The following is a 16515-nucleotide window of genomic DNA, read 5'->3' as shown; positions in this document are numbered from 1 at the left end:
TCGCAGCCTAGCCGCGGTGCCAATGTGCGGCACTGTCGCCAAGGACGGGTTTTTGTCGAAGCCATCCCGAAGCTACTCAAACAAATCCGTTTGCCCGGAGTACCGTCCCCTAGACCGAACGTGTGGCCATCGGTCATTTCTTGTGAGAGGTTGTTGTTAATTTAATTTATTTTTGTTATTAAATTGCCCATCTAAAAATGCAGTGCTTATATATATATATATAGAGAGAGAGAGAGAGAGAGAGAGAGAAAGAGAGAGAAGAGAGAGAGAGAGAGAGAGAGAGAGAGAGAGAGAGAGAGACTAACGAAAATAAACCAACATCCAAAAATGGGTTTATTTTTTTCCAAAAGAAGTTGTCCGAGGTGCTGACGGTGGGGACAATAAATATTTGCCAATCCAACTAAACCGGACGCACTTAATGCACTTTTAAGTGCAAGATAGCATACCGTACCGAAGGGCGTCCATTACCCGAACCTTTGCCATTAGTCAAACTCCGGACGAGATAAATCGGACAAGATTAAGGTGCACATGCACGGGGGGCCAGCGCCAGGGCGAGCTGCTTGAGGTTGCTGATGCTGTGGCACGCGCCTTTCTTGGGGGGGGGGGGTGTGACAGACTACCGCGTTACGGTGAAAGTGCGTTCCACCCGTTCCCATCCGGCATCGAAACCCGGAGAAGCATTTTATTGGATCAATTTATCGCACAATGCTCGATAACAAGCAGGAAAGCGTTTTAATTCCAGTGGGTTCGATGCTAAAGACGTCCGCCATGACATTTCCGTTGCTGATTGTGCCTTGATGTGGGTGATAGTTGATTGGCAGCAGTAAGTAGATTGCTTTTAGACCGTTAACTTTTCTGGAGTAGTTGGGCGTTTACGTGTTGCCATTTCGTAATGTGTTTGGTGACCGTGTTGGGTGGATATATTTGTCCAAGCTTTGCTTGTAACGAGATGTAAAAAGCTGGATTTACAGGGGTTTTCATTTTCAGAACTCAACCCAACTCTGTTCGAGTTGAACTGGATTGTGTGGAGATCAAATTAGAATCCTTTTACACAATTTTTGGGATGGCGTAAAGAGTTGCAAAAAGCTCGATTTACAGGGTTTTTAAATATAAAATTCAACTCAGTACCTGGGTTAATCGATATAATATTTCTGAATTTCTGCTTTCAGCTTTTCTCTGCTGAAACGGATTTTTTTGATTCTGTTCAAGTTGAACTGCAATGTGTCGAGATAACTTTGGAATCCTTTTACACTATTTTTGGGATGGTGTAAAGAGTTGTAAAAAGCTGGATTTACAGGGTTTTTAAAAACAAAATTCAACTCGGAACAAAGTTCAATCGATAGAATCAGAGCTATTTCTTTATTCGGTTCAAGTTGAACTGGATTGTGTCGAGATAAATTAGGATTATCCTTCACACAAGTTTTGGATGGCCTACAGAACTCTTTTATTTAACTTTTGCTGTTTCGTTACTATTGTACAGTGGATTAAAAATCGATTTATTTTTTGTAATCAATTCCTAATTTTTCCACGATAATTATAATTTATTAAATGTTGCTATCGGAATCGTTCACGTGTTGTATGGCGTGCAGTACAGCCGGGATACACCAGCATAAATGTAATAATTTAATTTTTGTCATGTTATAGAATTTTTCCTTCCACTCCACTTCAAATTGCACACTCTCACCCCTAAAATCTCGCACAGTTGGGTGAATAAAATCACCTTTTTTTACTTTCCCCCCATATCGAGTATCATGCTGCATCGTCTAAGCGCGCGTGTGCCGTTCAATTACGATAAATTGAATTCATCTTTCGCCGATGTCGTATCCAAGCAACCTGTGTTATGATGTTTATTTTTTTTGGGAGAGATAGAGTTTGTGCTCGTGGTATTACCCGTTGGCATTACCGCGTATATCCCGTGACTCCGCGTGTGCCGACTACCGTTGGTTCCGTTCGGATTGGGTAGACGTGTTAAAAGCAAACTTTTCATCGTCCCCACAATCTGGTCGGCTAGACCGATTTTTTTTTGTCTTGCATGTGTGCATGTAGGAACCAAACCATGAACCTGGGTGCAGACGAGAATAGAGCCGAGATTGAGCTGTGAGTGGCGTGGAATATGATCAATTTAACGTTATCGATCGTTATTGGATCGGATGATGGTGGCTGTGTGAGTGTACGTTTTTTTTTTTAAAGGATTCTTCACAGGATATTGCTAGGTGAGACCTAGGGTTGCTTGTTGCTCGAGGGCCATCCCTGCTGTACGAGGGGTTTTGCTTAGATATCATATATGCATGTGCGATTTCTCGCTTAACACTGATAGCGCGCCAGCGGTAGTAGCGATCCCTGGAAGCACCATGGAACCGGCAAACCGCAAAATTGTCCGAATATCGCGGATCGTGTTTCCGCTTTGACAATTTGTTTGCAAAATTGGAAGTAGTTTAATTTTGTTTTATCCAATTTTGATGCTGCCACGCCGTGCTGGCAACCGTGGTGCTTAAGTGTATGCGTGTGTGTGTGTGTGCGGGGGGGAATTTGTTCCATTTTGCATATTAGGAATAATGAAACGAGCACGTTTGTAGGTGGAAACACAGCTTCAATGAAGTATTTTGTGATGCGATTTTTTTTCATACAAAAATATTTTATGAATGCAGTTAAAGGGTGGTATTTTTTAAAATATTATTCTACCAGTCAAACACTACACAAGAAGCTAATGAAATTTTTTTTATATCAACTTGAGTATGAGCCAATATAGTTTTATTCATTTTATCGGGGGTAAAACTATTGTCCAGCAATTGTTGTGTACTGAAGTTTGTGAAAATATTGGAATAGAAATAAGTTACTTGAAAATTGTTTCCTGCCTCAAGTTCTGATTATAAAATGCGTTTTCTTGAGCTTTTTTAGTTATTTTATGTAGATTTTTTAATAAACAAAAGTTATATTACATTTTTAAAATTGAATTTTAAGTCTTTGGATTGCAGAATTGATGTCGGCCATACTTAAAGTGAATTGTTTTGTTAGCCGACAATTATTACACAATCGGCGCTGTGCTTGGGAGCACGCATCACGAAACCCACGATATTTGGCAAGAAGATTTATCGTTTTAACAGCATTCGTTTGTGTATGTGCGAGTGTGTAAAATTATCATTAAGTTGTGCAGGAATTTGCTGCCTCACTGGTGGCATCGCTGCTTGTGATAGTGAAGGGGAAAAAAGGCAATGGGCGAAGCCACCCTGTATACGCTGCCGCAAAGTCCCCCAGGCAAGGAACGATAGATTCACGGAGATGTTAAAGTTATTGTTGCTCAAGTGCTTCACATCCTGTCTGTGCATGTGTGTGTGTGTGTGTGTATGAATCAGCGAGAAACAAGACCCGTAACCGTACCATGGCGAGCGGCCAAAAAGTCAAACTACTCAAGAATCCTTTTCTCCAGATTTCTTTCCCATTTCCCAGCATCCCGGAGGGGTAACTGCGGTACGGCAGTGCGCCATGGGGTTGTGGTTTTCCAATAAATTAAAAACTGCATCGGTGAAGTTTGTGTGCGGAAAAATGAAAACAACGCGCGGCTCTTAAAATGGCGGCACCGTTGCATCGAGTCAGCCGTTGATTTGTGCGCTGCAGTTGGGCCCCGTGTTCACGTTCGATTCAGTCGATTAAGGAGACTGTCCGGAAAGCAGCCATGTGTGTGTGTGAGAGCGAGAGAGATAGAGAGAAAGAGAGAGCGAAGGTGAAAGGGGGAAACCCGTGTGCTGCATAAATTGAATACCGGAAACACTTCCAACCTCGGGACGTCCCACGAAGCCCTTTGGCAGCGGATGTTGCACTTGGGCGGGTTAGAGCGAAACGATAAATGGTGTCTCATCTCGGGACTGCTGGGCGCCTGTGCGCCCGGCCAGTGTGGGACCGTTAAAAAAGGCAGACACCGCCGTATAAACGATGAACCCTTAAAAAATACTGACTCACCATCTTCCACCGGGACCGGGATACTTTCTTCCGTGTGGCACAGCAAAACCCGACAATTCTCGCCAATCAGAGCACCCGGGGTGCGGGAAGTGTGAGCTTGAAAATCGGTGAGTGCTGAAGCCGGAAAAATCAAATAAATAAATTTTCACTTCATGCACGTTTCATGCCCGGTCGCTTCCGGATGGTTTCGATTGGCTTTGATTCGAGAATTGGTATCAAGTAGTGGCGTACACCGTGCATGTGGTTACCCTCGTTGCTACTGCTACCAACACCTCGCGTGTCTGTGTGTGTGTGTGGAAAATAATTTTCCCGCATTCGCGTGAGGATGCGACAAATACAAAAAAAATAAACGAACCGAAAAGAAAAACCAAAATCCAAACGGAAAATGTGCAAAACATGGTGTGAGAAAGGATTGCCACTCTTCGTAACATTATTTCCGTTCCCATTTTCATGAATCCCATCGAATTTCACCGTCAACACGGTGCCGGAAAAGTCGTCAACGATGTGTCGTCGGGGGGTGGGGGAAAAAAAAGGCAAAAGACCCACGAAAAACGGTCCACGCGTTTACCACACTCCACTAATGGGGCTCCGCACCCATCGCAGCACGCGTGAACACAGGGTCATGTCAATTGCTTCGAATTGCCATTGGGGTAATAATATTTATGCAACATATTTTTGCCGGCTGGATTGTAATATTATGCTTCATTAAGTTTTATGCTAGCGTGTTGTTGGTGCCGTTTTGCAGCTACTTCACGTTTTTGCACTCGTTTCGTGGGGGAATGTGGGGGGGGGGGGGGGGGGAGGTTTTCCCCAGTTAGCTGCAACCCTTAAATGGGTTTGATGACAGAACGCGTGAGATGAAAATTGCTCTCGCAAACGGTTGAACGAAGTAGGGTGAGTGGAGTGAAACGAACTCAAAAAAAACCCGCCTACTAGGATGATGATGGTACATTTGCGTGTTCTTGGGAACACGGCTGAAGGAATGCGCACACGCTGTATGCGTGAAGGTAATAGGATTGTAGCCAACCCTGCCAACCCGGGAAATGTGTGGAAATGCTTCGTGACATGTTCGGCGATGATTAGAGACTTCACTCCCGCACCCGGCCGGCCGAGCGTGTGTGTGTGGCTTATCGTGCTTCGCAAACACCATCGAATGATATTAAATTGATGTAAATTGTGATACACCCAAATAACAAAAAAAAACCACCACCACCGGGAAGCGTCAGGAAGTCAATACATTTGCCAGCACGTTTTAAAAGACGCGCATCGGTGCAAGGGGGGTTGGAAAATCGAACGGCCGAAGAAGGTGAGAAAAACACAGCTTTTCAACACGCACCATTGGCTTGGTGCCAGCGAAGGGCACTGAGATGGAAAGAATCGCTTTGTTTGGAGTGCGCATTATTGGCTGCAAATCCACGACCACAAAGCGTGTTTTAAACTGAGCAAATGGATTGGACGAGTCGTGGCCGTGGAGGTTGGGATAATTCATGGGAATGTATAGAAATTTTGTGTGTTCCGTAGAGTTATGATTGCGCGGTTGCTATATGACTGTGTTGTATGTAAACATTATAATTAAATTAGGGTAAAGGAGAGATAATATTTTGTTTAGTTTTAAATTTATTCTCTGCGTGGTAATTGGGTGGATCATTAAATTAAAGTACGCTTCAGGTGTTCGCTAAATGAGGCAAATAGTTGAAATGTATCAATTAATCAATCTAGAAATTGATTTATCAAAATTTTTATTTATCATGTTCACGCTTTACATTTTAAACATCACATTCTTAGAAAAGGATCAAATTAAAATATTGAATAATTTGATAAATTTTCCACACGACCCTTTCCCCACTACATGACGCGTTCTATTCGGTTAACCAATATTTGATTTGTGCGATTTCTTTAGAATAGAAAATGACTTCGTATCCACCGAATCCTCCAATCTAGTGTGCATTGGGATGGAATAATTATACGGCAAACAGAGTTGTTTGTAGAAGAAATTCAATATGTCATAGCGATCGTATGGGTTTGGTGATGTGATGGGGTGGAATTTAAATTACAAAAATGATAAACCAAACACAGCATGAGGGAGGAAACTGTGATGCGGCTTCGATGTGACGTATCTGGATGCGGAGGTTACCCTTGGGTTCACAGTTATGCACACAATTATAAATATTCAATTAGCGTTTTAGCAATACGGGAGAAAGGTATGGGGTGCGTACGTTACTAGGAATGGCAAAGGGGGTGGAAGAGTTCATGCAAAAAAATAGCACATGATTTTTGGTCCAAATCAAAACTGAAATGTTGCAACCTACATTACACCTCAATAGTAGCTCCAGCAGCACAGAACAAACAGAATGTATCGCTGCTATCAGTCCGTGTACGAGTCCGATCATTTCGACTGTTGGCAGTGTTTAATTGCTCGTAATGGGTTGGTTATTTTTGCCGGTGCGTAAATACTGCTGGACATCGACAACCACGCAACAACAGATGCGTACATTAGCTTCCCATTAGATGGACGAGATCTTTCGGAATCGGTCCATTTCTCCGCAATGTAATAATGGACAGACAAAACGGTGCAGAGTTCGGAATGGCTTTAAGGGGTGGCGTGGGCTTTTCGGGGCTCGATGGGACCCTACATTATGCAGCGTACCATCCCCAAAACGTACCAAACGCGCACTGTGGGCACCCATATTGCGTACCGAACAGCACGCTCTGCGTACAATTATGGGCCGCGTACGGTTTTGATGGGGAATGCGATGCTGCAATGGAGAAATAGAGCGAGAGGAAGCGTAAAAAGTGGCCAGGGAAAAAAGAAGAACGCTCTTTATTGACCGTAAGTCCTAAAATAGTGAAGCGCACCGTGCCGGATCGTCGCGCGTTCGTCAAGTGTATCTGCCGGGCCGGTCTGGTTATGTCAATCAAGTAGAGTAGGTGGCCCATCATCTCCGTGCCCGCCGTGAGTGCCTTCTTGTGAGTGATGAATCGGTTGTGTAAGGCCGCCTAATGGAGGCCGCTTTGCCAAAATTGGGTTCCACCACACCGAAGGGTTATCTTGGGACGTCTTTGGACGAGCGCCGTAACGACAACCGTCGCCGTCGCCGTCGTTTTTGAACGATTTCGGTGTAAAATTCCTATGTGCGCGTTCTGTGGCTGACGTGTGTTGTGGGGGACATAATGCTAGTGCGCGGCAAACATCACACGCAGAAGGTTTCATTTGCATTAACAATTAAAGTTGCGATGAGACGCGGTGCTGAATGATTGGCCAAGATCGGATGAATGATTGCGATTGCTGTAGGTAATTATTCCGCGCATTACCATTCCGGGATGAAACGGTTTTGCCTGATGTGTATTAAAATTGGCTTCTGAGTTTAAAGTGAAGGTTATTAAAGGAAAGTAAATATAATTTAGCTCTTTTCTTATTACCATAAACTGAAAAACTTCGATTTGAAGCTAGCAGAATAAAGTTGCATAATTAAATAGATCGAGTTATTTAGGTACGAATCACCGGGCCATATTGGTAGCGACTCCGGTTTTCGCACGGCAGGACCGAGTAGTTAACATAGGAAAAAAGTTTACTAGAATTGCAATCGGATCATTGATTCGACATTCCAATGTTCCGATGCCTCGCTACTCCATTCGTTGCAGAATGCTGGGAATTGTAAGATTCTCCTCAACAATATTGATGCCCCATCCTTACTATCTATGCTTAACCTATATGTTCCTTGTCGTCGTCTCCGTTCCCATCCTCCTTTATTCATTCCGGCGCGCCTTACCTCTTACGGCCAAAATGATCCATTTCTTCGAGCTATGAAGTCATTTAATTGTTTTTTTTTTATCATTTCGATTATCTGCTTTTCGGGCCCGACTATTTAATGACTCCTTGTAATCCTCTATGTTTAGTTTGTTTCCTCCTCCTCCTCTGACGCGTTATTAGATTTAAGAGTAGACTCTAAGATTACTTTTGTTAAGCCTTATGGGCGGATAAATTATTTTTCGTATAATAAAAATAATAAATAAAAATTCCCTCCGGACCAATTATCCGTACGTAGGATCGGATACTGGTAAATAAAGTCAACGAAAGCCAGGTTTAGGAAGGCCAAAACCTTTTAAGGTTGTTGTGTCGTTAAAGGGAGAAGAAGGTACGAATAGATTTCTGGTCGAATTTTTATAGTTTGTAATCTATTTGTGAATGGATTCATGCGCTCTACGAGGTGTCGAGGATCTTGTTCAAGTACTTTTTACTATCCTTGAGTTTTGATGGAAATCACCAAGCTTTTAATTGCATTTTTTAAATATTTCGTGCACTGCATTATTGTTTTTTTTTTTCGTTATCGACTTATTTTACCACTTAGAGCCGAATAGTCAGTCCTTGCTACGGGGGATTGGTGCGGATGGGATTTTGATCCTTTCCCTTCGAAAGGTTCCGCTATCATCATGCCACCGAGCCGCACCAGCAATATTATTGGTTCTTTACACATAAAAAAGCTTTAATTTCGGAAGATTTTCTATCTAATCAATACAAGAATCGTATCGTTTGATTACAAAAAGGATGTCTAGGCCTTTTCTAACAGCTTTTCCAACTAGTGTGCGTAGTTTATCAACAAAGAATTATATTGTCTGACTCTATTAAAATTTAAACTGGTTTAGAGTGATCAAAAGCTAAGTAAAATAATTTCGTTTACTTTTAAACTTAAAGTATGATGTTAAAATACCTTTAGCTCATCCAAAAAAACATAATAAAATATATTCTAATGAGTGATCTAATTACTTCATTCTCTTACGGAGCGCACATGACACCTTCTCATTCTGTTTGCTCGTACAATCGATGCAAATTGACATCGATGGTGATGCAACATGAATGGGTCTTTATCCCGATTGACACCTTCCCATGATACGAAGGCACTCCCGAAACGTACAGTGCCCGTGTTCCAGCATTACTGCCCAAAAATTCCCTCCCACCAGATGACATCACGCGGATGCTTTCCCAACGGTACGCCTAAACCCCCGGTGCAATTGCTGTTGCGAAACGGGGCAAACTGGGACTTACCTTGGCTAATTGAATTACCACTCAAACCGCTGGCGGCCGACAGTGAGGAGGGAGGCTGCAGCCGATCCTCCATTTCGCGCAACCGCGACGTCAAGCTCTGGGTGTGCAGGAACAGGAACAGTGTGCACGAGATTGCAATCAGTGCAACGAATTCGGCATATCTGGGAAGTGAAAAAGAGACGGGGAGAAGAGGGTAGAAAACAGGAGCAAAAGATGAGTGAAGCTATAAATTGAGACGAATTCAGTTTAGCTGCGGTACATCATCATCATCAACAGCGTGATTACGGTGTGTTCCATATCCATCCCCCCGTTCCAGTTCCGGCAGAACCCGGTTTATAGGGCTAACGCTGTAACCGTCAGGCACAGGAGGAACCCTGACGTCTCCAGCAGACCGTACGCTAATGACAATAATGGGATGGAAAAACTAATAATCCTGCGCGCAGCCTAGCGCTGCCAGTGCGATGTACACCCGGACCAGCACACCGGGCTGGGTGAGGATCGTGTCCCGCGATCCCACTCATTCGATCCGCACCGCAGAGTGTGTCGGTTGAAGTGTTGTTGCGAGCGCTGTCAGTTGACGAATCGGAAGCAGACAACCGTAGTCTCTTGGCACCCACAAAAAAAATAGCCAAAACCACAGCGAAGCCAAAAAGGATGAATGTGATTCGCGACTGGTAGTGACGACGAGGAAGCGAATGTGGTTAGTGGCAATTTTCTGATTAAATGAAATGTGTCGATGGATTACAAGCGCTGGTTCATTGACGTTCTCGCATGACCGAGTAGCATGACTCGTGGAGGTGTTTTACCGCGCGGTCCCCAATTCGCGAGGGGTTGTGGGCGCGTTCTAGCGTTTCTAGATTGAATTTGATGGTTGAAGTTAACAGCCCACTTGTGTTAACGGGGGTGAGGGCATCGAGTTCGCCAAAAAGCATTAAATGTGCTCCGAAGCACATCGCTTTTAATTGGCTGATTAATAGTCATAATTTTGTGTTTTAGTGACAGTTTTAGGACGTACCGTGGACAGCACAAAACCGATTGCTGGTAAAAGCAATGACAGCAAATGGTCCCATTAAAATGCTAGCCACTGACACCATAAGTATGTGCATGTTTGACAGATTGCCATTCGCGTGCTTAATGTGCTGGCAGAGAATTTCGATTCCATCACGTTACGTTTCATATTGGCCCTTTGTTTTGTGATGGTTGCCAACGATGGTAATGCAAATGTTGAACCAAGAATTTTACTATGCTATTTGAGTGTACTAATATGGAAGGGAATAACTAAGCCTTCCCTAATAGTGTACAACGTAGGGCGCAATAAAGCATTACGTAACGCATAAATTACGTATTACAAATATAATTACGAAACATTCGACGTCCCCCTCTCCTTGTTCAACAATTTTTTGATGATTTTTTTTCTTAAGTAATGAATTTAATTCCATCATATTTAGACAAATCCGAAAAGAAACGAATATACTGTCTATTTAATTTACTAATCATACCAGACTGACTGATTTGTCAGAAGTTGCTAATATTTTGAAGCAGTTTTAGAACGTTCTTCAATCTAGACAGCCACGATTCTGCATACGATACTTCATTTAGTTTGTTAAGCTAAAGAAGCTCGTTTGGAAGCTTACATTACATAGCACCTTGGCGAATCGATATAATCTTTAAAGAACAAGAATATGTGCGTAAATTATTTATCAGTACTATCAGCACTAGCAGCCATTTTTCTGAGTGGTTGTCTTCTGTTCATTTTCATTATTTATTCACCTTTATGTCTAAACTTTTTTTGAATAGAACAGACATTTAAAGTTCTAAGAATTTCGTATAACTGTTAGATAAGATTATAAGACATAAGATAAGATATACGATTATAAGAATAAGATTGTATAACTGCATTTGTTAATAAAGTTGTTTAAGTGACTCCATTTCTTTCAATCATTTAACAACTAATGGAACATCAGAAATTTCTCTTCTTTATCGGCACAACAACCGCAAGAGGTCTAGGCGTGACATTTCTGGCCACTGTACTGTGACTTTAATTTCCTGCTGCTGGATAGTCAGTCCTGGGTACGGGGAATTGTTCCACATGGTATTTTGGTCAATATTTTGTTATGAAAACGATTAAATTGAATTGGTAAGTTTAATTTAATTTAAGTATTTTGGCTGTTATGCTGACATCAAACACGGCCATACAAGCATCGATCATGATGCCGCATGTTCTAGTTGCCGAAAATTGATCGTTGTTCCGAGAATTAGCGTCTGAGCGACTGGTATTCAATAACGAACTTAAATATATGACAAAAAAATTGAAGTGCTTTAAGAAAGCGCAAATCTTGGATGCATCATAAGGCAATGTTTTCACAAATTAGAACATTAATTTAGATATATGCCAGTAGATTTTAAAATGAATGCAGCATTTGCTTAAACACAACAGGATTCTGAGACTGTTTAGAGCTCTTATAGCTCAAGACTTGTTTTATGAGTTGACGATGCTTTGGTATGTGACAAATGGATGAAAACAGGATCCACCATTATCGGATGATACCAAGTATCTTTACCTTTGAACATCAACAAGTAAATAGATTACATGGAATTTGTGTAAAAATCCCTTAAATAAGTTAATTTGTAATACATAAACTATAAAGCGTCAATCTAAGTTTTATGTTAATGTATGTTACGTAACAAACCGTTAAACTCCACCCCTCTCCTCTCCCATATGTAGCAAATCGTAACGCTGGTACTAACTCTCAGTTGATCTGCGTTACGGAATAATTGTATGAATCCTTGAAATTTGATACAGTCTCCGCGAAAAAAGCTGACAACTGACATTGTAAATCGCTATGACCTTCAACAGCGAGGGGTTCCTGTAATCAGGTTAAGGATCGCCTAGAGATTCTCTTAACCTTAGCTTCACAGCGCTCCATTCATTTGCCAAACTCCGTTCCCAAAACCGAAGGGGTGAAGGGATCCCACTTTCCATTCACATTTCCAACTGCTTTTTTGAGCAAAAATTCCGAAAGCTCACCATCACCACCGGCTGACATTTATTAACCTGGCAACGTTAATTCCAAAGCCAACACCGACTAATTTTGTACTCCCACATAGTTAACCAGCCTAGCGCGTGTAACTAGCCGGGACGCGATTAGCTAATGATGATGTTCCCGCACGCTTTTGCCGGTAAAGGTTTTGTTCTTTGCTTTGTTGCGTTTGTTTTTTCAGGCTGTCGCTGCAGTAAACCATCTTTCCGAGCCCTCACTTTCAAGCCATAAATCTTACGCGGTGCCGTTTGTTGAGTGTGCGATTGTATCGTGCCGAGGAACATAAAACAACGCTTTGCTTTCATGTGACTCTTAAGATCTGACATCTTTTCGTCACCATCGTGGAAGCGTCGCGGGATGCTTTCACTTTCCGCTCAGGCGGGAGCAACCGGTGCGCGCTGTTCGGGTGATGCGCGAACATGTTTTTTTGCCAGTGCGTGGAACAAGGCCAGTTTTTTGAGCGATGCCGGGCTGAATTTTGGTTTGGTGCAAGGTTTTTGCGGCATTCCATTCTGATGCTACCGTCACCGGATGGTGTAACCCCTGGTGCGAATGGCAGATGGGAAGCGCTGGGTGGAGAGATGTGAATGTTAGAAGTGGCATCCCCTTTGAATCGGTCGCATTTAAACGACCGTTAGATCATGTCAAGGTTGCCCCAGTTTAGGTATGGGTGGTTTTGTTCTCCGTGCAACAAAACCACGATCATTTGCGATCATCATTCCAGCGCACTGCCTTCAGTACATGCATCTTCAGCGTTTTGGGTCCGTTGGTGCGCTTCTTGCACAATTGTGTGCCCTTCGCGAACGGTCGCACCACTCGTTTGTCTATTCTTGATTTTCCGGCTCATGGGAAATGGTCGATCGAGCAGTCTTGTTTGCTGTCGTCCAAAGGGAGCACCCACCGAGCAGCTGCGAACACTGAAGACCTTGGCAGATGTTCCCAGACATCGGAGGATGCGAAAAGACACGGTGTGATCCAATCGGGGTGGTTGCAATTGTTTCTGCTTGTAAAACAAGCGCCAATGGTCAATCTTACCGCTTCTGGACCTACTTCGAACGATGTGCAGCGAGCAGGGTGCATGGAAATTCTTAATTGAATTCCAAGCATTCATTAGGTCGGGCGATATTGTTCACACTAATGGTGGCACTAGTGTTAATATCAAATGGCGGTCAGAAAAGTATGTCAGTGCATTTTTTCTTACTTAATTGCATGAAATGTGAAGTGGAATTTGTTTTAACATTTTTTTGAAATTCATTTTATTGAAAAATATGGAGAAGAATGAGCTTCTCAAAATACCCCAGAATATCTCTAAAAATTCTGCTAACCATTAAAAAGCTTTAAAATCGTTAATTAAAATAAATTAAACAATTAATTAACTTTTAAAGCTAGTTCTCCTTTAAAAGAGCACGTCATTTTAATAAAATGTTCCGCATTTGAATGGCTTACACGTGGCGAGATTCGATGTGATCAAATTTCGCCCATTATCCCCATTAGCAGTAGCTTTACTGGAAGTTCCCCAATCATTTGCCATCAGGCTACATGTTGCGGTTGACCAAAACAAACTACGCCTGTTACATCTTATCTGGATCTCGGTACTCTTTTTCCTGCATTTTGCCACCCCCCGCCCACTCACCACGCGAGGTGTAATGTTGTCCGGTTTGATGCAAAACAAAGGCCAGCTTACCAGTTCTAATCTGATCGGAACCGATCGGTGAGCATAAATAATTCCACCCGCGATTGTGTACTACATGACATGGTCATGAAGCTTGCATCAGATCGGTTGGCTCGTGCCTACCTGGTGGAGATGGTTGGGTGCAAGCGCACCCCTGATGCACGGCGTGCTTAATTTTGTGCAACCCATCGGCATAGCAGATGGCGCATGTAGCCAGCACAAATGGGTCTGTAATTTGCCATTACCGTTAAACGGTACCGTGTCGGCGTGATGCTACAATCCGACCGTACATCTTGCTCCGGTTGTCTGGTAGGTGGAACCGGTAGGTGGAGGCGTGTAGTTTTTCTTTCTGTTTTTTCGAGGGGCCCCATTGTTGGTTATTCCCGAGTGAATAGTACGGACCGCACCACGGCAACCGTTACCGTTGTGGGAATGTGCGAAGAAGGAGGAAGTTTTACAACTCAATCCGCCTATAACGTGAGCACTGTAATGCGCTTTGCCGAGCAACATTGAAATGGAGTCGTCTCATTGGAATACACTTCTTAGTTACAGATTTGTTTGGCGATTGTTAAATTCGGCACACATTTGGTATTGATCAAATCGCTGAACGATGTGTAAAACATACCTACTGAAGTGCTAAAGTTGGGCCAAAGTTAAAGACAAAAACTTCGCACGCAGCATCAAAGTCCCAAGATTAAAAAAGCCGGAAAGGTACCATCATTATCTGAACATTCGGAAGGTTAGTATGAAGCGTAAAAGTTGTCCAAAACTGTAGTGATGTTTTGAACGGTGCGAGCATAAAAGAGTCCCTAGTGAGTTTTTACGTTTTACCTTTTTTTTGTTAAATAAATTGTCCAAAGTACTTGACGCTTGTACTTGGATCCTATTAGCATGCCTCTAGTGCAGCTTCTTGTTGTGAGGGTTTGAAAAGTAAAATAGGAAAAAGAAGCTAAGAGAGCGTTTGCAATTTGTGAGTGTGTGTGTGTGTAGAGAAAGTTATTTTCTTTTTGTTGTTGTTCAAAGTTTGTTTCTTTAATTATCTTTAAGCGGCTTTTGCTATCGAAATAATACGTTTGAGTAAAGTAAAAAAAAGGAACATGACTGATGAGTTTGACTTGTTTTTTCCACATTTTTTCTTCTTTACAGACATTATATCAGGAAAACTTTTTATGTAATATTATTCCTAGAATTTAAAAATACTTTTGTGCATATGATCAACAATATTGTTGCACTTACTTCGAATCGTTAGAATTTTGTTAAAATTTATTTTCAAACATTTAACGCTTATTTAAACCTTATGAACTTATTTAAATTAGTAATATTTGTAAATAAATTATTACACATCGCTCAATCCACACTACAGGTGAGTGAATTAGATTTGTGTTCACAGGTGCAATAATTAGAGTGGTAACGAACGCTGCTACCATGGAAACATCTTTGTTCCACTTCGGGATATTCTGTACATTTTCCTTTCTCGAAAGGATCCAAAAACTAGGGCAACTACGATTGTGCACTGACACCTCTCTCTAGCATTGTGAGGTGCAAATGTGCGAGAGTGAGATGGGCCCCAGGACATCAGCACACATCGCTGCCCCAAGAATGATGCCGGGGTATGTGCATGAGATGGCTGAAACTGAACTCCCGCGAGGGATCGCAGGTGATAGCGGCCGGGCGTTACTGGGTAGTGGCGAACAATGGCGGATTATGACAGTTGCTCCCGTTTGGCAGTCGCGATGATGGCGGCGCTGCAGTCATAATTTTAATGAACTCTGAACTTTACCGCGACGGATTGCGGGGCAGTGCTGTCAACCGAATAGGGGAGCGTAGTCAACGGGGTAGAAGAAGCATTGTTTGAGAAGTTCTTGTAGCGTCCAAAGCGGTGGTGGCAAAAAACAGGAAGCTTTCTGTGGACCTCCTTTTCCCCATTCTTTGTGCCGAGAGAGGATTCGAGTACTGCACTTGTGCTATGTTGTGTTTCGTTTCACTCTGCGAGGCAACCTGCACCTGGCTAAACGATTCCTGGCGGAGCGAACAAGCGTTCCAAAATCTGCACATAATGCACATAGTGAGACGCTCATAAGCAAGTCTTTTTGCTGTCGGGGACTGGAATTGCGCGAGGCATTTTTCACGCGTGAGGTGTAAATGTGTGGGGGAGGATTAAGCTAAAAAATAGGTTTTGAGTGGTAAAGTGAGTGTGTGTATGTGAAGCTGATAATCCTACTTCATCATCAACAGTTTGCCACTTGCCTGGGAAAACGTGGAAACATTTCCCTGCCGCACGGCTGAATTTGTTGGAACAAGAAAGTAAGAAGGATATCAAAGGAAAACTGGCATTGCCGTGGTGTGCTTACATCTGTTCGGGATTGCTTCCTCGCCCGACCTTAGCTGCACATATGCACTTTGTTTAACATCCTCGTGAGAAGCACATATTGCCCTATTTGTATAGTCTTGGAGGTGTGCATGATCCCGTATACTTCAGTGCTTATTTGTAGTACTTCATAGTTTGTTGTGTGATGCAGGATGGATGTAGATTATTTTTGAATTAAGCTAGCTATATCTGGCCGGTTACTTGGCTACGCAAGAGCCCTATACAGTGTGCTCAAACTTCTAGGTGTCAAACCAATGGGATTTTAGACCTCAAGATTTTCATAGTTTTTCATCTTTCCGAAAATAACATCCCGCTAGATGGTAGAATAAAAGCTAGGATTTTTTTCACTTTTGACTTTTCTCTTTAATTTTTTTTAAAGTTCTTTTCAGATTCGTAATCTTCGTTGTGATGTTGGTGGTCCAGCTTATGGAGA

At 42.6% G+C, this 16515-nt stretch overlaps 1 protein-coding gene across 1 annotated transcript in view; it reads right to left on the bottom strand.

Moving 5' to 3' along the window:
• Window positions 1-16515, bottom strand: part of LOC128304004 (heparan sulfate 2-O-sulfotransferase pipe) — a 121532-nt gene that overhangs the window by 36413 nt on the left and 68604 nt on the right. Inside the window, exon 2 of the mRNA XM_053041118.1 lies at window positions 9002-9162. Coding sequence (XP_052897078.1) covers window positions 9002-9162 — 161 coding nt within the window. The remainder of the gene's footprint in view (window positions 1-9001; window positions 9163-16515) is intronic.

The sequence above is a fragment of the Anopheles moucheti genome, chromosome 3, assembly GCF_943734755.1.
Source record: "Anopheles moucheti chromosome 3, idAnoMoucSN_F20_07, whole genome shotgun sequence".
NCBI lineage: Eukaryota > Metazoa > Arthropoda > Insecta > Diptera > Culicidae > Anopheles > Anopheles moucheti.
The sequence above is the reverse complement of the archived record's forward strand: the minus strand, read 5'-3'. Positions and strand labels throughout refer to the sequence as shown.